The sequence below is a fragment of the Heloderma suspectum genome, chromosome 6 (assembly GCF_057233095.1).
Source record: "Heloderma suspectum isolate Gila_16-S chromosome 6, 16-S_ref, whole genome shotgun sequence".
Lineage (NCBI taxonomy): Eukaryota > Metazoa > Chordata > Lepidosauria > Squamata > Helodermatidae > Heloderma > Heloderma suspectum.
The window spans coordinates 126,205,306-126,224,945 of record NC_139463.1 but is presented as its reverse complement, the minus strand read 5'-3'; the positions used below and the strand labels follow the sequence as shown (position 1 = coordinate 126,224,945).

Genomic DNA, 19,640 nt, shown 5'->3' with positions numbered 1-19,640 from the left:
TCAGTGTGGCTCTGCTTGTCAGCACAGCTGGCTGCTCCCAAGAGGCCTGCTCCCTTTCCCCACTTCCGCACACCTTCCTGCGCTGTATCCGTTAGGAAGTGATGTGACTGGGCACCCTGTCCCTCTGCCACTGCCACCCTGCTGCAAGCCTGAACAACTGGTTCAGCCACATAGGAAGCTGTCAGACCATTGGCCTGTCCAACCCAGTATTGTCCACACTGACTGGCAGCAAAGGCACTCCAGGGCTTCAGGCAGGAGTTTTTCCAGCCCTACTTGGAGAAGCTGGGGATCGAACCGGGGACTTCTGCGTGAACAGCAGGGGCTCTATACCACTGAGCCACAGAGCCTCCCTTTCTTTGACATGTGAGATACAGGGGCTACGGCAGTGGCCTCTCCCGCAGTGGCAGGCTTGCCTGCATGGAGACTGTGGCTAGGGATGTACGAATCCCTTACCTTGTTCCGTTGTGGGGCTTCTGCGGTGGCGGGGAGGTGCTCCGTCCCTCCCCCCGGAATCCCCCTGGCCGGCTCTGCTCCGCGGCAGCTCTGTGGAGCAGCCGGCCAGGGACATCCGCAGCCGGAGTTCTGGCTGCGGACAGGCTGCCGCGGATGCAAATGGCGGCCGCATAGTGGCCGCCATTTGCGTCCAGCCAGGCTGCCGTGATAGGCTACGTAAGTATTTACGTAGCGTATCACAGCAAAGAGCAGGGATGCAAATGGCGTAGCGGCTGCCGTTTGCGTCCCTGCTCTTTGCTGTCATAGGCTACGTAAATACTTACGTAGCCTATCACGGCAGCTTGGCAGGACGCAAATGGCGGCCAAAGCAGCCGGCCGAAAGACCAGCCGCCACTGCTGGAGCCACTGCCGGCGCCAGAGCCCCAGGTAAGTTTCGTTCCAGGAGGATTCTGCGGGGTAGCGGGGGGTGGGAGGCCGTTCCGCCACAGATTTCGGGGGGCCGAATGCCAGTGCATTTGGCCTCACTGAAATCCGTGGCGGAATTCTCCGCCATCCCTAGCTGTGGTCCAGCCTGCCCCTCCTGGCTGTCACTAGGGAGCTGTGCCCAGTGCTCCTCCTCCAGAAGGCGCGAGGCAGGCAGGCGCTCGGGCTTCGCCCTCCTCCTCTATGGGTGACTTTCCGCCATGGGAGCTGCAGTGCTCTGCCCCGTCTCCAGTTCCGATTACTCAGCAAGCTCAACAGAGGCTGGGCTGCTGCTCCACAGCCCGCCGCCAGTGCTTTCACCAGCTCGCGAAAGGCATCTGAAGCCTGTTCTATTTCCCAGATGTTTTTTTGTGCAAAACGTTGAGGCATCTCTTAAGATCCTTGTGGGCCTACGCACAGCTTCGTCCCAGCACTCTCAGTGCTGCCAAGGCGCCCGCCCTCTCCTGCTCACCGCTGCCTTCCTTGATCCCACAGCTCTAAAACCCACTTGATGCATCTTCACAGAATGATTGCTGGGAAATGGTCCAGCAGATGCTGGGAAATGGTCCAGCCATCTGTCAGGGATGCTCTGGCTTGGATTCCTTCATTGAGCAGAGAGTTGGACTCGATGGTCTTGTAGGCCCCTTCCAACCCTACTGTTCTATGATTCTATAAAATTTCAGTGTTTAATTTCTAAACAGAGACATGCTGGGGCTCAAGCCTACCCAAGAAGCCCCTAATTTTGCCTGAATGTGTATGTTGCCGGGGCGGGGGGCGGTTGTGAGGGAAATGCACTTTGCACATGTTCGCAGGCACTCTGATTTTATTATTGCACGTATTTCTGGGATAGGCTCCAAGGCTATGCTTTGGTGAGCCCTGGCTGAGACAGAGGTGTGGGAGCTTTTGTACTCCCCCACCCCACAATTCACACCCCTCTTGCTCTACGTTCTGCAGTTCCTCTCTGCCCCCCCCTCCTCTTCCATCCTCCATCAGCATACTTTGACTGCCTGCTTCCTGCTATCCTTAGGGCGATGACAAGCAAAAGGCCTGCAGCCAAGTCCCCTTGCTTCTCCTTTTGTTCAACACCCAAGGCATAATAGCAGCAATCCAGGTAAGTCCCAGTCCACCTTGTGAATTTCCCCAGTCTATTCTTGTTGCAGAAATCAGAGTCAGAGAGACCACGGAGTGAAGGAAAAAGAGTTTCTCTTTATTAACGTGCGGCCTTTATGGCTGGAATCACTTCCAAGAGCCAAAAGCCCCGAGGCACATTAACACATTGCTTTTATAGATATAGTTACACACAGACGAATTTTTCCTCCGCCCCTTCTCTTGCAGTTTTTCAGTTAGCTCAGTTGTTTATGATACAGGAAATGGGTCATAGGACACGATAAGCGAAGAACAGGAACATGATATGCAATTTGACTTAACCTTAGCCTTGCTGACAAGTCAGGAAACTTCTACATTTCTTATTTTGCTAAACAATAGCTCAGCAAGAACATGAGGCTATTTAGTCTGATCCCCAATATGGCTACTACATTCCCCCCTTAAATGCATAATTTTACTATAATTATAGCATTTTTACTAAGCAAATAGTCATTATAGTTTGCAAAGCATGATACAGGACTCTTATGGCAACTCTCTTACTTAATGTCCTGCTGAGCTATTAGAGCGTAGAGGGCGGCCGTTTTTGTGGCCAAGGCAGTAAACAAATTGTTTAAGCAACACATAAGCCAAGGAGTGCAAAAGCATAACAGTACCCCCATTAATATCACTGGTAAGATCAGAATAAACAATGCCTTGAGCCAGCTGAGATTTGGAAGCCAAGAGGTCAACCAATCGAGCCAATCATGTTGTCCTATTTTTATATCAGCCACTATATGGTGCAGATTGTTGATCTGTACATCTACAGCATTACTATTATCAGTTAAATTAAAACAGCAAAGCTTTTGGTGTGTCTCACAACCCAGATGATGAAGAAGGAAGAGGTAATCTATACCAGCTCTGTTTTCTAGAACAGCACCTCTTAGATCACGCAACTCTTTATTTAATAGTGACAATGCTCGTGAGGTGGCATTTATGCTCTTGGCCAAGCTGCAAGCTAACCGGTTGATTTCCAGACCATCAGCCAAGGCTAGACCTGGAACTCCAACTAACGATACTGCCAGTGCCAATTTTTCTGAGTCAGAGTATAGCTGTAGGTGGCTATTGCAATTTTCAGTTAGTTGGAGTGCTCTAGGCTGCCGTCGACGGATTTTCTCTGGCCACAGGGGAAGAATTGGCCCCAGGCGGCTAAGGCAACATGGGTAGTTATCAGACAAATTAGCTGGAATGAATGACCAGGTACGGGAACCACAGGTCCAAAACCATCCATGAGGCAGAAGTATATGTGCATAATTAAAAGATATGTTTTGAATTTTATTACAGTGGAAGGGGGGGGGCAGGGATAGCTTTACACTTCCCAGAAGATTTTTGACAATTAATCATTCGTGCACAAGTGGCATTTGTTCCAGCTACGATGGGAGTACATACAGTAAACTCTGTAGGGGGTAAGATTTTCGTAACTGTGCCCCAGTCAGAATTTTGGGAATAAGTCAAGTTTATATTAAAATTGCTTAACATAGTATTGTTTTGAATTCTTTCAGGATGCTTACAGACAGGTATTAGACAAGAGCTAATAAGCCTGTTTGCAGGTATATCTCTTGGTAAACAAAAATGCTTTACTCCAGTGATGTTAGCTAGGTGAAGACAGTAATTATCAGCAAATCGCTGGGACAGATAAGATTTCCCTCTCTAGGGGCAGACCCCCCTTTTGCGTACCTTATTAAGGAAACACAATGCAACACTACTAACACTACAACACACATGTTTGATCTTCTTTGGGATCTGACCGTACGCCGGGCAGCTATTCACCTGGCTAGCTGCAGTAGGGTCTAGTCCCCTTTTTCAATTTTCTCCAGTGGCAGGTCTGACCATACGCAGGGTGGACAGTCTCCCGGTGTGCCCACAGTAAGGTCTAGCCTGAGTCTTCTTACTGCTTTTTCAGAATAATTTTTAAGGGATTTTCAGGATTTCTGTTCACAGTCCACTCCCCCCCCCTCGCTCTCTTGACTCGTGTTCTCTGTATCCAGGATTTAACTCCAGCTACTTTCATAGCTGTGGGGGTGGAAAGTATAACAGTTTTTGGTCCTCTCCATCTGGGAGTCAAAGGGTCATTTTTCCACTCTTTGACCCATACTTCATCTCCTGGTTGGAAAGGATGAATCTCTGTAATGGGAATTGGGGGCTTATTTTCTAAGACAAAGTGACGCTGGGCTTGAAGAACTTTGCCCAGCGCCTGGACCTCTTGTCTTAAGCTAACGTTCGCTAGTTCTTGTAGGTTTCCTTTTAATCTGACCAAAATTTGAGGAGGCCTACCGTACATCAGTTCAAATGGGGACAAACCAGTAGTTTTGTGGGGGGTACATCGGATTCTGAACAGAGCTAAGGGCAACATTTCTGTCCATTTCTGCTTGGTTTCTTGACACAGCTTGGCTAAATGGGTTTTGATAGTTCAGTTCATTCTTTCTAAAAAAGAGTTTCTCTTTATTAACGCGCGGGCTTTATGGCTGGAATCACTTCCAAAGAGCCAAAAGCCCCGAGGCACATTAACACATTGCTTTTATAGATATAGTTACACACAGACGAATTTCTCCCCCGCCCCTTCTCTTGCAGTTTTTCAGTTAGCTCAGTTGTTTATGATACAGGAAATGGGTCATAGGACACGATAAGCGAAGAACAGGAATGTGATATGCAATTTGACTTAACCTTAGCCTTGCTGACAAGTCAGGAAACTTCTACATTTCTTATTTTGCTAAACAATAGCTCAGCAAGAACATGAGGCTATTTAGTCTGACCCCCGATATGGCTACTACATTCTGTCTTTCGTTTTGGTTTCTTCTCCCTCCTCCTCCCCAAAGGATCTCATGCTTCTCCTTCACTTGACCTTTTTAGCTCTCATGCATTTTGCTGTATTAGGGGTTTTGTTTGTTTTTTGCTCCTCTCAAAATGAAAGAAGGAAAAAAATGGCTATGGCACTTGTAGTTTTCCTTTTCCTACTTCCAGGCCACAATCCCTCCACTGTATAGGAGATGTCAGCCAGGATTTAAAATGGGAGGCACAGAACAGGTTTGGATTGGTCACTTGCTAGAAAAGTCTTTTGTGGATGATTGTAGAATGAGTGCTTAAGGGTGCAATCCTATGCAAGCTTAGACAGAAAAAAGTCCTACAACTCCCAGCATTCCCCAGCCAGCTGGGGAATGCTGGGAGTTGTAGGACTTTTTTCTGTCTAAACTTGCATAGGATTGCACCCTAATTTATAAAAACAGAGGTACTGGGGCTTAAGCCCACCTAAACACATATCTTCTGACCTGGGAGCCCTTTTTGTCTACCCTGCCTTTTATGTCTGTGTTTTGGGGAGACTCAAGAGTACATGCCAAAGTCACAATTCTTCCCTACGATCTGTGTAAATGAGTGCATTCTTATTAGTGCTATTTCCCCAGTTGAAGAAATCTTAGTTGGTTAATCAAATGTATTTGAATCAATAAATTAAATGGTTAAATATACATAAATTTGCATATGACTAAAACAACTCCTTTAGGTGGATTTAAGCCACTGTATCTTTCTTTTACAAATCAAGCACTCATCATGCAATCATCCCAAGAAAACTTTCCCCAGCAAATGACCAATCTGAACGTGTTTTCTGTCTCCCATTTTAAATCGAAGCTGACATCTCTTCTGTGGTTTAGGGATGCTAAGCTTGGGCAGAATGGAATTTCCTCTGGTAAACACTTCCCTGGCTCAGAGCTGAAATGCACAAGGCAGCCTATGGTTTAGGGATGCTAAGCTTGGGCAGAATGGAATTTCCTCTGGTAAACACTCCCCTGGCTCAGAGCTGAAATGCACAAGGCAGCCTATCAGGGCTTCCGACTGCTTTAGCTTCTTGATGGGTAAGAGATGATGGTGTATAAGCAGCTTTCTATGGAGATGATGATGTATAAGAACCTTTCTATTGTCTGTCTTATCCTGACAAGGCTATCAACATCTTACTTTCTTAGTCTGAATAACAGAGACCAGTAGCACCTGCGAAAGTAAACCACACGTTGTGGCACAATGAGCTGCTGTGGGCTGCAGCCCATTGCATCAGCTTGGCAACCCCCTGCCCTCACTTATGAAAGACAGCAGTTACAATGGTCTCTGTTTCATACAAAAGGTTTTTTTTTCTACACAAGTATCACTTCTGGCATAGACACCTGTGTGCTCCTGACATAATGTGTGCTAGGTTTTCCTGCACAAGACTGATATCCCTGTAGGAAAACCATTTTGTGCAAGATGACCTTCTTGATCTAGCTGACAAAAACATGTAGTAAGCTTTCTAGGACGTTTCTTATGCTTATATGGGCAAACTTTTTGCAAAGTCCCTCACTTTAGCTGTTATACTGCCTTTCCTCTTTCATCATCAAAGACAGGTTTCATTTCAACAAAAAAAGGAGTATATGGGTGATGGGAGCTAACCCTCCTCCATCCCTGTCTTACCTCCCTGTGGTCCATTACCCAAATTCCTTCTCCACCCAGGTCTGATACTGGAAGTGAGCTGGGCTGAGGAAAATGCCTGAAGGGAGGGATTGCAGACAAGTAAGAGAGGGGGGAGGAGAGGTTTCAGCTCTTCCACATATCCCTTGTGATGTAAAAATCAGACCACCTGCATCTCCACAAAATAAATCAATGGGTAAGATGTGTGGATACACAGAGATCTTGAATCATTTGGCCCTAAACAAGCAGTTTCTTTCTTTGTTTCTGACTTTGCAGGATGGCTTCTGGTTGCCCAGGTCCCTCAAAACGCTCCCCCTTCCTTTTTAAAGCAAACTTGCTGCATGCCTCATTGCAGCAATGTAATGGGTTCTTGTAAAGCTGTACACCCATCGAGTGTGATTTTTGAGGTTTGCTTAGGATTTCTTCACAGTCTACTCAGAGTACTGTAGAGGTGTGTTTTTTTTTAAAAAGCGGAAAGAATTTGCAACTAAAATTCTGATAAATCAAAGAATCGTAGAGTTGGAAGGAGCCATGTAGGCCATCAACTCCATCCCCCTGCTCAGGGCAAGAATATTATTGAACATTGGAAGACCCTAGAGCAGCCTTCCCAGCCTGGGGCCCTCCAGATGTATTGGACTACAACCCCCATCATCCTCAGCCAGCATGGCCACTGGGGACTGTAGTCCATCCGGAGGGCCACAGGTTGTAGCTCCAGAGAGAGAAAATTACCTCAGGAAGATGATCGCCCTTGGCTGTCACTCCAGATGGAATTCAGTTCTGATTTCTTTCCTCCTGGGCTTAAAGGTGTGGTGGTGGGAAACTAAATATATCGGCATGCCTGTTGGCTTGGTAAATCTTTTGTACTCTGAGGGGTTGAGAGTAGGCAATTTAATGAACACCAAAACATATGCCATAGCAACCTTAGAAGTGCTGTGTCTCTTACCTCCCTTTCTTTGTCCCCTGGGGTGAGCAAGGGGAGGGAAGGGGCTGGTGTGCTAAATGCACAGGCTCCATGCTCAAGTGTCTCCCTAGACATTGTTCATAGAGTAGACCAGGTGCTCCCCAAGGAATGGATTGCGGGACTGATGAGGTAGCCAAGAACCAGGGCTTCCTTGAGTGCTTTCCCTGTGTGTGTGTGTGTGTGTGTGTGTGTGTGTGTTGGTGTGTAACAGGGGGAAGAGAAGATGCCTCTGAGTTTGACTCCAGTGTATATGTATATTGTTTCCTTTTTCAAAAGGACTCATATGCGTGGGGTTGGGGTAGGAGCTCCCAGATGGTTTCCCATCCAGGTACTGGCCACACCAAGATCTTCTCAGCTTCAGAGCATCACGAGGTGCCTTCTCTGGTCATTCCTGTTTGAAGGCATGAGATACTTCATTAGACTAAAGAATTAGCCTGCCACCCACCTCACACAGATGTGGAGAAATGCTGCTTCTCACTGGGGCATTCCTACTGCTGTAGCCACCAATTGTGGAGAATCACCCCTCACCACTGGGCAATTGCTCCCTTCACTTCCACTGCTACCATAAAACTTTACCTTTATTTAATATACCCCTGATTTCTAAGGTAGCTGGTCATTAGGCATGAGGCAAATAGATCAGAGGTGAAGGTATAATAACCAAAGATAAATAATATTTTATTAAAAAGGAATAGAACAAGAAAGCTTATTATTTACGAATGCTATTGCTTTAAGAACAAGATTTCTATGTTAGTACTTCAAAAGTAGGGCTAGGAGTTAGAAGCCCCAATTCCTAACCCTAACCAAACTTAAGCCAATTCCGCTATCAAGACCCCTATCAAGATTCTCACAGGTCTAGAAAATCAGTCTTCCCTCTGGTAGGGTTTGACTATAGACAGGAATCGTTAGGGCTTTTCACCAGGCTTCCCCAAGTCTTCAGTTTGGTCCAACAGCTACTTTGTTTTCAGACCACAGCCATGCGCTGACACCCAGGGGTCAGCTCGTTCCTCCAAAGGCTGCTCCAGGAGCCTTCCTCTCCTCACTTTTGGACCTCTTTTGGCTTCTGCCTCATGCGGTCTCAAACTGGCTTTCCCATCTTGTGGCTGCTCTTCTGGCTGATACCTTCCTCAGGCTCCCCAGCCTCTCCGGACAGACTCTCACAAGGCAAGCTCCCCTCAGAGGTTTCTCAAGAGCTCCAGTCCGAACTCTCCAGCCAGTTAGCTTTGGTGTGGCTAACATTCCATCACAGGACCAACAGGCACCTTCAGCTTTTCTCCAATCAGATGGGTCCAGTTTCGATCCTACCTTCCCATATATAAGACAGAAATCTCACCTCACATTCCCTTCTCAACCGAGTAGCAATAACTACATTTCACCAGCACACCACATCTACAACGTATCCCTCCTCCGGCTCAAGCCTCCCTTAAAAGACATACATTTTTTTCCCTCTTGTACTATTAACCGCTTCAGTCACTGAAATAAAACATAACTGTTAATTTTTTACCTCAGTTTCACCTCAGTTTCTTCACAGGGTACCACCTCTCCCATTGAGGAGGGAAAAAAACTAAAGAAAGAGGCAGGGGGAGAGAGAGGAAGAGGTGCTACTGTGTGTTTTCATTGGCTGATTCATGCAAATATAGTAGATTGCAAACTTGATCACTGATTAGCATGGTGTCTGGGCTATACTTTTTCACCTGATCCCCTCCTCCAAGGGTGGGTTTGCAACCCCTCTCCCCTCCCATCCTGTGATGGAGGCTGGGCTTAGAGACTGTGACGTTGCCACAGCCAAATTGACTCTGGGGCTGAATAAGGAGAGATCGGAATCTGGGGGACCATCTACATGACAATGGAAGGGAAAAGTGCTTCAGGTATTATCCGCATTTTCACAGAAATGGCTTTGGTCCATCAGGGACACACAAAGCAAGAAAAGCGGAGTATACTGTACCTAAAACCCTGCTTTTCACAGGTCGCACAGCGCTTGAAATCAGCATAGTTCCAGGTTGGGTCTAGGGGAGTAGAACTGAATGTCATCAACCCAGCAGGTGCTGCTCAACCAACGAGAGAGGCTTGTGTCCCACCCTTGTCTAGGCTCCCCCCTACTACTATGTTGTTATGAATGGGAAAGGTTATCTGAAAGACTGTATTCTCCCCTATGAGTCTACTCGTGCCCTGAGATCGTCAGAGGAAGCCCTTCTCACCATCCCGCCATCATCGCAGGCATGCCTGGTGGGAACGCAGGAGAGGGCCTTCTCGGTGGCTGCCCCAAGGCTCTGGAACTCCCTTCCCAGGGAGGCAAGAGTGGCACCCTCCTTGATATGTTTTCGCAGGCATGCAAAACCCTTTTTGTTTCAGCAGGCCTTTGGGGATAACTAGTCTGGACCTGGGAAAATGCGACGTATGGATACCATTTTTATTGTTCTGGTTGTCTTTTAATGTTTTAATATCTTTATAATTTTAATATTGATGATTTAATTATATTTTTAACTTTTATACAGTTATATTTATATTTCTATTTATAGGTTTTAATTGTAGCAGTTTTAACGTTGTAAGGCCGCCTTGAGTCTCAGTATTGGGAAAAAGGTGGGATATAAATAAATATAATAATAATAATATAATAATAATAATAATAATAATAATAATAACAACTACTTCACAATTCTGAAGTGTTATGTGCACTTTGCACTGAAGAAACTAAAATCCCCAGTTCTCCAGTAAAGCATCTGAAGACTCCCCCTGGGAGCACCCCACCAGTGCAATTTTGCCCCATTCCATCAAGCAGCTGGGAAATTAAGGCTCCCACTCCCTTTTTCCAAATGTGCGTACTTTTCCATGAAGAAGATGAAATCCCCAATTCTCCAGTACAACATCTGAAGGCTCCCCTTGAGAGCACCCCACCAGCGCAATTTCACCCCATTCCAGTCAGGGAGTTACATCTCACCCCCCCTTTCTCCTTTTCTGGCTACTTCTCCCTGCTGGCAATGACTGGCTTCTCTGCTGGCAATGACGGCCTCCCGTGGTCCCGATACCATGGCAGATTGCTACTGTGATAAAACACTAAAGGAAAGCGCAGGCAGTGCATTATGCAAGCATCAGAGAAGTGCCAAAGTAATGTAAGCATCAGAGAATCATGGCTCTCAATGGTAACGGGCTGGGAAATGGAGGCTAGTTACTCCCACTGGTGCAAAGGAAGTACAGAGTGATTCTGAAGGCTCGAAAGAGCGCTTTAGTGCTTTGATGAGTCAGAAAGCCAGGGTAGTTACTCTAGTTACTGTTCCTGGGGACAGTAGTGCCAACAGGGAAAAATGGGGGAAGGGGGGGAAGGGGCAGCCCCACCCCTTGACCATATCACTTCCAGAGCATAGCCAGGTCACAGATGTATGCCCAGGATTTAATGTGGAGGAACGGGGCACATTGCAATGGAACTGCCCTGGAGACGCTTTAACTAAAAAAAATAATTTTAAAAAAGGAGTAAAAGGCCTTTCTGAGAATGCTGCTTTTCAAGATGAAAGCTGCTGGCTGGCAGCAGATTGGCAACAATGACATGTGTTGCAAAGGACCTCAAACTGCTGTCACTCGGAACTGATGTAGACAGCCCCTGGGTCTCCCATGTCTCAAAACAGTCCACTGCACCATCCCATGTGGTGGGATTGTAATGCTTTTTTTTCTTTTTTAGCGCCCCACCCCTGCCTCCCCACCATATGGCCAGGTTACCTGTCTAGAAAGCTGGGACTTCAGGAACTCTACCTGTCACTTGGAGATGGATGTGCAAGGCGGGAGCGAGAGCAGAAAAAGGGTGGGAGGCAGAATTCCTGAGAGGGCATCTACTCGATTGGGTCCAGCTTATAAAGATGGCACATCAGTTACCATGTTCTGGTGCTGTAGGACTTACTTATTTATAGTATCAATAGGCAACCCTATAACAAAGTTCTCAGGGTAGCTCATGACAAGAAATAAAACCATTTGGAATACAGTAACTATAATTTTTTAAAATGGATTTATTACATTTATAAAAATCACCCCATAACGCAAGTCACCTCACAAAGTAGTTAAAAATACAATATTAAAATACAACATAAAACAATAAAAACAATAATAAATTATAGAGATTAAAAGACGACGTCACAACGAAAATGCAGATGTTAGTACTGAGAGGCCCAGACTGTAAAATGCAGGTTATTTAAAAGGCCAGGATGAATCAAAAGGTCTTCAGCTGATGCTGAAAAGACCATAAAGATGGTTGCCTGGTGAACCTCTCTGGGGAAGCTATTCCATAATGGGGTGTCACTACCCCTCTCCCTGGTGGTCACCGGCCTCACGTCATTTGGCAGGGGCAGTCATACCAGGACCTCTGAAGGGGATTTTAAAATTCAGGTAGGTACATATGGAAGAAAGCACTCTTACAGGTAATCTCATCCCAAGCTCTTTAGGGCTTTGAAGGTTAAAACCAGCACTTTGAATTGGGCCCAGAAGCCAATTATACAATAAAAGTATAAATCAAGCAGAAAAACAAAAGTTGGAGGAAAGTAGAAAAACAGATTACAGCTAAGACAGATAGGCTCTCCTGCTCGTTCCCATCATGCCAGGACTGGAGAGATGCTGCTGCCATGCCACACGGCTGCTGTATCCAATATGTGCTCAGTCCATGGCAGATATGGGAAACACAGTAGAACGGATCTGTTTAGGTGTGGAGCAGTATACAAATGCTGTAAATACATAAATAATAAAACACCTGTGGAGCCCCCAGTGACTTGGCAACAGTACCACTGCTAACAATTCCAGGACATAGATGCCCCCACACCGCTAAAAAATGGAGGCAGGCAGCCTGTGCCGGCAGCTCTGAGGTTGTGGCCATGATGGCACTATGCCCCCTGCAATGGGCACATGGAGATGTGGGCAGGCGGCCATTTCTTATCCGCCCCCCCCCCCCTTGGGATGGACATTCTTTGTGCCAGGTCCGGGGTTGGTGTCAATTTCTGCCATTGACGGGGGCATGGTTGTGGATCGAAGGGGTGTTGGATATATGCTCCTCCCCCATGCCGCCCACATCCCACCCACGACTTTCCATTCCTGTTCCCATTCCAGCTGTTTCACCAGCATAGCTTTGCTGGCAGAATGGCTCCACCAGCACAGCGTCTGGCTGGCATCTTGGGGAAGTTTGGTCAAGGCATCGGCATCTCTAGCATTCTGCCGGTAGAGCAGGACTTCTGCCAAATCTTAGAGCCCCCCAGCCAGCATAACACCAGTATAGGATTGCACCCTAAAAAGCTTGGGAAAATGAAAAAGTCTTCTCCAGGGCTAAGAATAATGCCAGAATAGGTGCCAGGGGTGGGCATTCTGTAGGCTTGACACCATTCTTGAAAGCATCCTGCTTCCTCTAGCTATCTGCCCCCCCCCCCCCACACACACCTCAGTTTGAGCACTTGGAGAATGACCTCTGAAGAATACCTTAAAGTCTGGATAGGTACATATGGAGAGAGGTGGTCCTTCAGGTACCCTGGTCCCAAGCTATGAAAGCTTTGAGACCATAAGAAAGCTTCTTCCCTTTTTCGCATAGGTTGCACGTCCCCCAGCCTTCCTGCTTTCCTCTTGTGGGTTAAGAACTTCCTGCCAGCTCTGCTTTGCCAATTTGGTCTGGTCCGTTTCTGGCCTCTGGAGTTTCATGTTGTTAATTTCCTGCTTCACTTTCAAGTCCTTTTGCTTCTTTTTAAAAATCAGCTTTACCCCCTTTCCTTCTTTGTGTCAATCTCTCAGGGTGTGGGCAGGGTGTGTGTGTGTGTATCTTGTTTCCTTGTTTCTTACGCTTTATCTTAGAGGATAGTGGGTAATCATTTATGCCCTCCTTTGTCATTCTTCCTAGGGTGACTGGGTATGGCTGAAGAAATTCCCAGGAGAAAAGCACATTGAAATCAAACCTGCCACCAAAACAGCTTTTTGCAAGGTGAGCTCTGTCTCTGTCATTGCATTCAGAGGCCAGTGGGTATCAGTACTGCTCCCGGAGTGGAGTAGTAGTAACTCCTCTCCAATACCAAACTTGCCACTGGGTTGGGGTGTGTGGGGGGAATCTTCACAACAACGGAATGAGAAGTGCGTTGGAGTATTACCTGGATTTTCATGGAGTCAGCCTTGGTCTGTCAGGGACACATGAAGCAAGATAAGCAGCGTGTACTGTACCTTTAAAATCCATTTTTTACAGGTCACACAATGCTTGAAAGGAACTTACTTCCAGGTGGAGTGGGGGGAGTAGAACTGAATGTCATCAACCTGGCAGGGGCTGCTCAACCAATGAGAGAGGCTTGTTTCCCACCCCTGTCCAGGCTCCCCCCTGCCACTACATTATTATGAATGGAGAGCAATTAATTCACAATTCTGAAAGCTCCCTCCTGATACTACATTATCTCCCCCCTTTTCCCCAATGTGTGCACTTTTGCCTTGAGAAGCCAAAATCCCTGATTCTTGAGTGCAGCATCTGAAGGCTCCCCCTGAGAACAGCCCAGCCCCCCAATTTTGCCCAATTCCAGCACTCTGCCATGGAGTTATTCCTTCCAACCCCCCTTTCTCCTTCTCTCTGCTTGCAATGAGATGCTCCCTTAAACCTGAAAGATAGTTACTGTGATTAAGCAGAGAAGGGACTTTACATAACAACAGAGAAACGACTTTACATCAGAGAAACTACAGAACATCAATGAAGCACAGCATAGCAATAGCAATTTAAGAGAGCATCTGAAAAGCAAAAGCACACTTTAGGGCAAGTTACCGAAGTTATTCTTTAACCCTTTAATGCTTTAGCAAAATACCATGGCTCCGAATGCATGGAGATGTGTTAAAGATTCACTGCAGGAGAGCAAGATTTAATCTTACTTCGGAGTAAACATTCACAGAAACGAGGGATACATTAAAGAATAAAAGTGGGCTACCTAAGGTGAATGAGTATCCCCACTACTGCTGTAATGTGAGGGGTCGCTGTTGCGCTCCTGGTTTTTTTCTCAATGGGAACAACTAGTTCCATTGGGGAAACAAGAGAGAATGGGGTGTCCCACCCCCTTGACCAACTCACTGCCAGGTCACAGAGGATTTAATGCGGGGGAGGGGGGACATGGCACACTGTGGCAAAATCTCCAGGGAGCCGCTTTCAGTAAAAAAAAGTTGGAGTAAAAGGAGTTTCAGAAAATGCAGCTTTTCAAGAGGGAAGCGGCTGGTTGGCAGCGGATTTCTGATGATGCCATCTGTCATGAATGAGCTCAGACCGCTCTAACTTTGCACCAAATTGCTCGTGAAGACAGCCACTAGGACCAAGCACAGCGCCCTCTGCTGGAGCATCCTCCAACAGCAGCCACTTGTCTGGATCCTTTCTGCCCTCATCCCCCCATTCCCGTTGCTTTGCCTTGTCTTCAGCTCCGGGATCTGCGCCATGAAAACGTGAACCTTTTCCTGGGGTTCTTCCACGACTGCGGAATCTTTGCCATTGTCTCTGAGCACTGCACACGTGGGAGCCTTGAAGATCTTATCAGCAATGGGGATATGAAGTTGGATTGGATGTTCAAGTCATCATTGCTGCTGGACCTTATTAAGGTGCTGGGGGCGGGGGGGGGGAGAAGGATGTAGTGATTGTTTTGGGGATCTGGGGGTGGGGTGGGGACTAATGTCAGGTTGGGATCAAGGTGATTTACTCATGTTGGGAGAGGAGCAGAGCACCTCTGATGGGAACACAAAGGAAGAGAAGACACTTAGCAGTTCTGCTGGACCAGGCTAGAGGTCCGTCTAGTCCAGGATTCTTCTCCCTGCTGTGGCCAGCCAGATGTCTCTGGCAAGCCTACAAGCTGGGCTTGACACCTCTCCTGACAGTGGTAGCCAGTTGCTGGCATTCAGTAGCACAACTGACACAGTAAGTATCTCAACCTGGAAGTCCCGTATAACGATTCGTAGATCTGTCCTCCATGAATATTTGCTATGGAGACATGAGGTGATGTGATATTGAGTGGGGAGGGCTCCTAGAAAGATCCTTCTTCAGTGAAGAGTATTCATCTTTAGGTCTGAACCGAATGTCTAGTTCTGAAGAATTTCTTGGTCTTTGGGTTGAATTATCAGAAGGACAAAAACCCACCCGAAGAGAAGGAGAGGGAGGTGGATATTTGGACAACTTTTGCTGGAGGGGGGCACTTACAATTTTACAAGGTGGCCAGGTGGTCTTTCCATCTTTTTTTTTTATGTTAATGAAATGCAAGCCGCCACACTCAGAAGCAGCTGCTGGTTACTTTGAACATCTCCTAGGAATGGTACCAGGAAAGTTGCTACATGATGACACTGTACCGAAAAAAGATGGCTGCCATCCCTCAGAGATTTTAAAAGCAGCTTGCCTTTCTTTAATGTTAAGAAAAAAATGGAAAGACCAGCTGACTGCCTTGTCAAATTGTAAGTATCTCATCAGTAGAGGCTAGTGGCTCCAATGTCAGTGGGGTGGTGAATCTGCTCTGGGTTCCAGTCAGAACTGTACAGGATCTATCTAAGGTGCAAAGCTCCTTTAGAGTTTTGACTGGTTCTGACCGAAACCTGGAGCGGATCCACCACCCACTGACATTGGAGCCACCAGCCTCCACCATTTTATAGGTTGTTCCACTTACACAATCCAGCAGGCTGGACATTTGATTACAGCAAGATCTGTTGTCCACAAATGTCTATTTGTTAAAACATCTGGGTTGGCTTAGGCCATGCCCAAGAGGCAGAGGCAGAAGAAGGGGTGGTATGGTCATGGCAGGTGGATGGGAGGTCAGAGGAAGAAAGTGGGGCTGTGAGAAGACCCTGATCCTCAATTTTCCTCTCCAGGGGATGAAATATCTGCACCATCATGAATTTCCACATGGGCGGTTGAAGTCTCGGAATTGTGTGGTTGATGGCCGCTTTGTCCTCAAGGTCACAGATCATGGCTACAATGAACTGCTAGAGGCCCAGAAGATCCCACGAGAACCACTGAAGCCCGAGGGTTAGTAGGGAAAGCTGGGAACTGGGAAGAGAGAGGGTCAAATAAAACGTCTGAGACAAGTGGCTGTCAGTGGTAGATCGGAAAGTTCCATAGCTGCTTCTGATGGGAATTGTTAGGTAATGCTGCATTTGCCTACTGGATGGTGCTGCTTTTCCATGAAGACGAAGTCATCCAATATGGATCAGCAACAAACAGCCTGCTGGCCAAATCTGGCCACAGACAGCCAATGTAGTTGCTGGAATGTAGACAGTGTAGACAAAAGTTGTACCAGAACTATAGACAATGTAAGAGACAATCTCTTTGATTGCACCTGCATCTTTCTTGGGTGATGCAGAATGTTCCTGGGGGTAGCGATATGAAGAAGGCTGATCACAGCCATGTTGCAGAAGGAAATAAGGGTATGTTGCCCATGGTTGAATAAGAGCAAAACATGAACGACCCCATCCCTGCGCTTAAATTCAGCCCATCCTGCTCCTGTTTAGGTCTTGTCACAGGACAAGGAATCCAGACCAAGGAGAGCGATCAGTGGTGCCACTTGAGGAGTTAAAGGGAGGGGTGTGGGATGGAGGAAGCTGCTGGATTTTTGTTTGGCATTTCCCCTTCCAGACCGGTTCTGGACGGCACCAGAGCTGTTGCGGGATCCAGTGCTGGAACGAAAAGGCACCTTCCGGGGAGATATCTACAGCATCTCCATAATTATGCAGGAAGTCATCTGCCGCGCTGCCCCCTACTGCATGCTGGATATGAGCCCCGAAGGTATGTCGAGGGCAGGAATGAATGGTGGCGATGCACACCGGCTTCCTTTCACAGGCTCTCTACCTTTACACCCCTTTTCTCCTTTCCCACCTTGACTGGGAAGACGGCCTGGGGCATGAACAGTAGAATGTTCACTCGCAGTCCATTTAACACATTCTAGGATGTGGGAAACCCAACCCAACACGCACATCAGAAGCTGCCTTATTCCATGAGACCGCCTCGCCCAGTATTATGTGCGCTGACTAGAAGCCGCTTTGCAGGGCCTCAAACAGGAGTCTTTGCCTGCCCTCCCTGGAGTTTCAGGGGGACTGAACTTGGGATGTTCTGCAAGCAAAGCATGTGTCCTACAACTGAACTGTGGCCCTCCCCACGTAATGTGGCATGTCTGCATCAGTTTTCCATGTCAAACATTTTGCCGCGTGAGGGAAGCCTCCTAAAGGCTGATGTGATATATTCCACATCTCACACAGGGGGCAGTTTTCAAAGGGATGGTAACCATGCCAAATGGACACAATTGTGAGAAGAGGGCCTGAGTCAGCCTTGTGTCCAACCCTCAACCATACACAGACCTCGAGTAAAGCTGTCTACAAGACACATCTGTGGCCTTTGACCAAAACTGTGTTAGAACATATGTCATTTCCCTTGACGATATAGTCGCGTTGAGTCAGGCTGGAGTGGGCCTGAATACCGGAAGGTTGGGCTGATTAGGGAGCTGATCAGGCTTCTTTGGGGTTGCTTTGGCGGCAAGTGAGTTAACTCCCTGGGTTGGCTCGACTGGGACTGAAACATGGTGGGAGTTGAAGACGCAGGCGTGGATTTCGACTGGGCTTTGTCACTTGTTGCTCCTCTTCCTTGACCAGGATTGGCCTTAATTGTACACCGCGGATGGATGTTGCGGAGGGCTTGGCTATCCAGAACTCTTAGGATGAGTGATGCTTTTTGCATTGGGTGATATGTGAAACAAGGCAATGATAAAGTTTGCTGAGTGACAGCAGAGTGAACAGTACAGAGCTGGGTGGAGAGGGGTCCAAACAGAACTGAGACTTTGTCTGGGCCAGCCCTACTATTAGGCAGAGTGAGGCAGCTGTCTCAGGTGACAGATTTTGGGTGTCAGAAAAGGCAAATGGTTAGTTATTTAATTATTTACCGCTGTATTTTTACTGCCAAGGATGGGGAGAGGTGCTTATGGGATTTTCTGCCTCATGTGCCAAAATAGCTTGCCTTGCTTTGGGTACTATGCCTCTTGACATGGGTAGGTAAGAGGCATTATTTACTGCTCCACGCAGGCAGCAACATGTCTTGGGCCAACCCTGAATGTTGTGCTTGTCCAACAGAGATAATCAAGAAAGTGGAGAAGCCACCACCACTGTGCCGGCCCTCCGTTTCTGTAGATCAAGCTCCGATGGAGTGTATTCAGCTGATGAAACAGTGCTGGAGTGAACAGCCTGAAAGGAGGCCAAACATCGATCAGATTTTTGACCAGGTGAGTGAGCGGGCCTTAGGAATGGTACCTGGGAGCTGGACATCAGGATCCCAGAGGGGAGGACGTCTTCCTCTAATGCTCTTTCTGCCCCTCTCCTGTAGTTTAAGAGCATCAACAAAGGTCGGAAGACAAACATCATTGACTCCATGCTACGCATGTTGGAGCAGTATTCCAGCAATTTGGAGGACTTGATCCGGGAGCGAACGGAAGAGTTGGAGGTTGAGAAGCAGAAGACAGACAAGTTGCTAACACAGATGCTGCCCCCGTGAGTCTGTGGGAGTGGCAGGGGAGCTTAAGTGGGGAGTCTGGGAAGTAGGTCCTGATGGCTGATTGTCCTTCACAGTCACAGGAATGAGGGGAGTGCACTCGCCGGCTTTTGGTAGCCCCTTCTGATGTTTGATTGCATGGGTATTAAGAAAAAACCTAGGAGGCCCTTGGCTCCACCTGAACTGGGCATGGAGGGTTTCAGTGGGTGAAAACAGCAGCACCCCCAGTTTTAAGGAGTGATTCACCATGCAAAGAATCACATGAGGGTGAGAGAAGGGGGAGGTTCCCTACCAAGATGGTTTTGCCTCTGCTTTGCTGTGACTCAACTATGTGATGCTTATTAACAGGGATTATGTCTTCATTAATTGTATGTCTGTTTATTGCTTTACTGTTATTAATGTATTTGATTACCATCAGTTGTGGGGATTGCTAGGCTTGGGTTGAACCCTGGATACCTGTTCTAGAGAAACTGTTCTTAAATATTGTTGATTATATCTACAGGCACTGTTCAGTAAGTGCTTTTCAATTCTCTTCTAATTTTATCTTTACAACAGCTTTGTGAAGCAACTTAGGTTGGGATACACATGATAGTGTCCACACCCTGCCTCTACCTGTGCAGAAGCCTTAAGGTTCCCTCACTTCAAGCAAGGGAAACCAGAGGCGTTTGCAGTCCTATTGGCAGTAAGGAGGAGCTGCTGGCTGGGCTTACTCCTTTT

General features: G+C 47.2%; 1 protein-coding gene across 1 annotated transcript in view; it reads left to right on the top strand.

Moving 5' to 3' along the window:
- Positions 1–19,640, top strand: part of GUCY2D (guanylate cyclase 2D, retinal) — a 51,246-nt gene that overhangs the window by 22,546 nt on the left and 9,060 nt on the right. Inside the window, exons 7-13 of the mRNA XM_084806663.1 lie at positions 1,943–2,026; positions 13,299–13,379; positions 14,834–15,010; positions 16,262–16,418; positions 17,025–17,174; positions 18,509–18,657; positions 18,759–18,922. Of these exons, the coding sequence (XP_084662789.1) occupies positions 1,943–2,026; positions 13,299–13,379; positions 14,834–15,010; positions 16,262–16,418; positions 17,025–17,174; positions 18,509–18,657; positions 18,759–18,922 (962 nt within the window). The remainder of the gene's footprint in view (positions 1–1,942; positions 2,027–13,298; positions 13,380–14,833; positions 15,011–16,261; positions 16,419–17,024; positions 17,175–18,508; positions 18,658–18,758; positions 18,923–19,640) is intronic.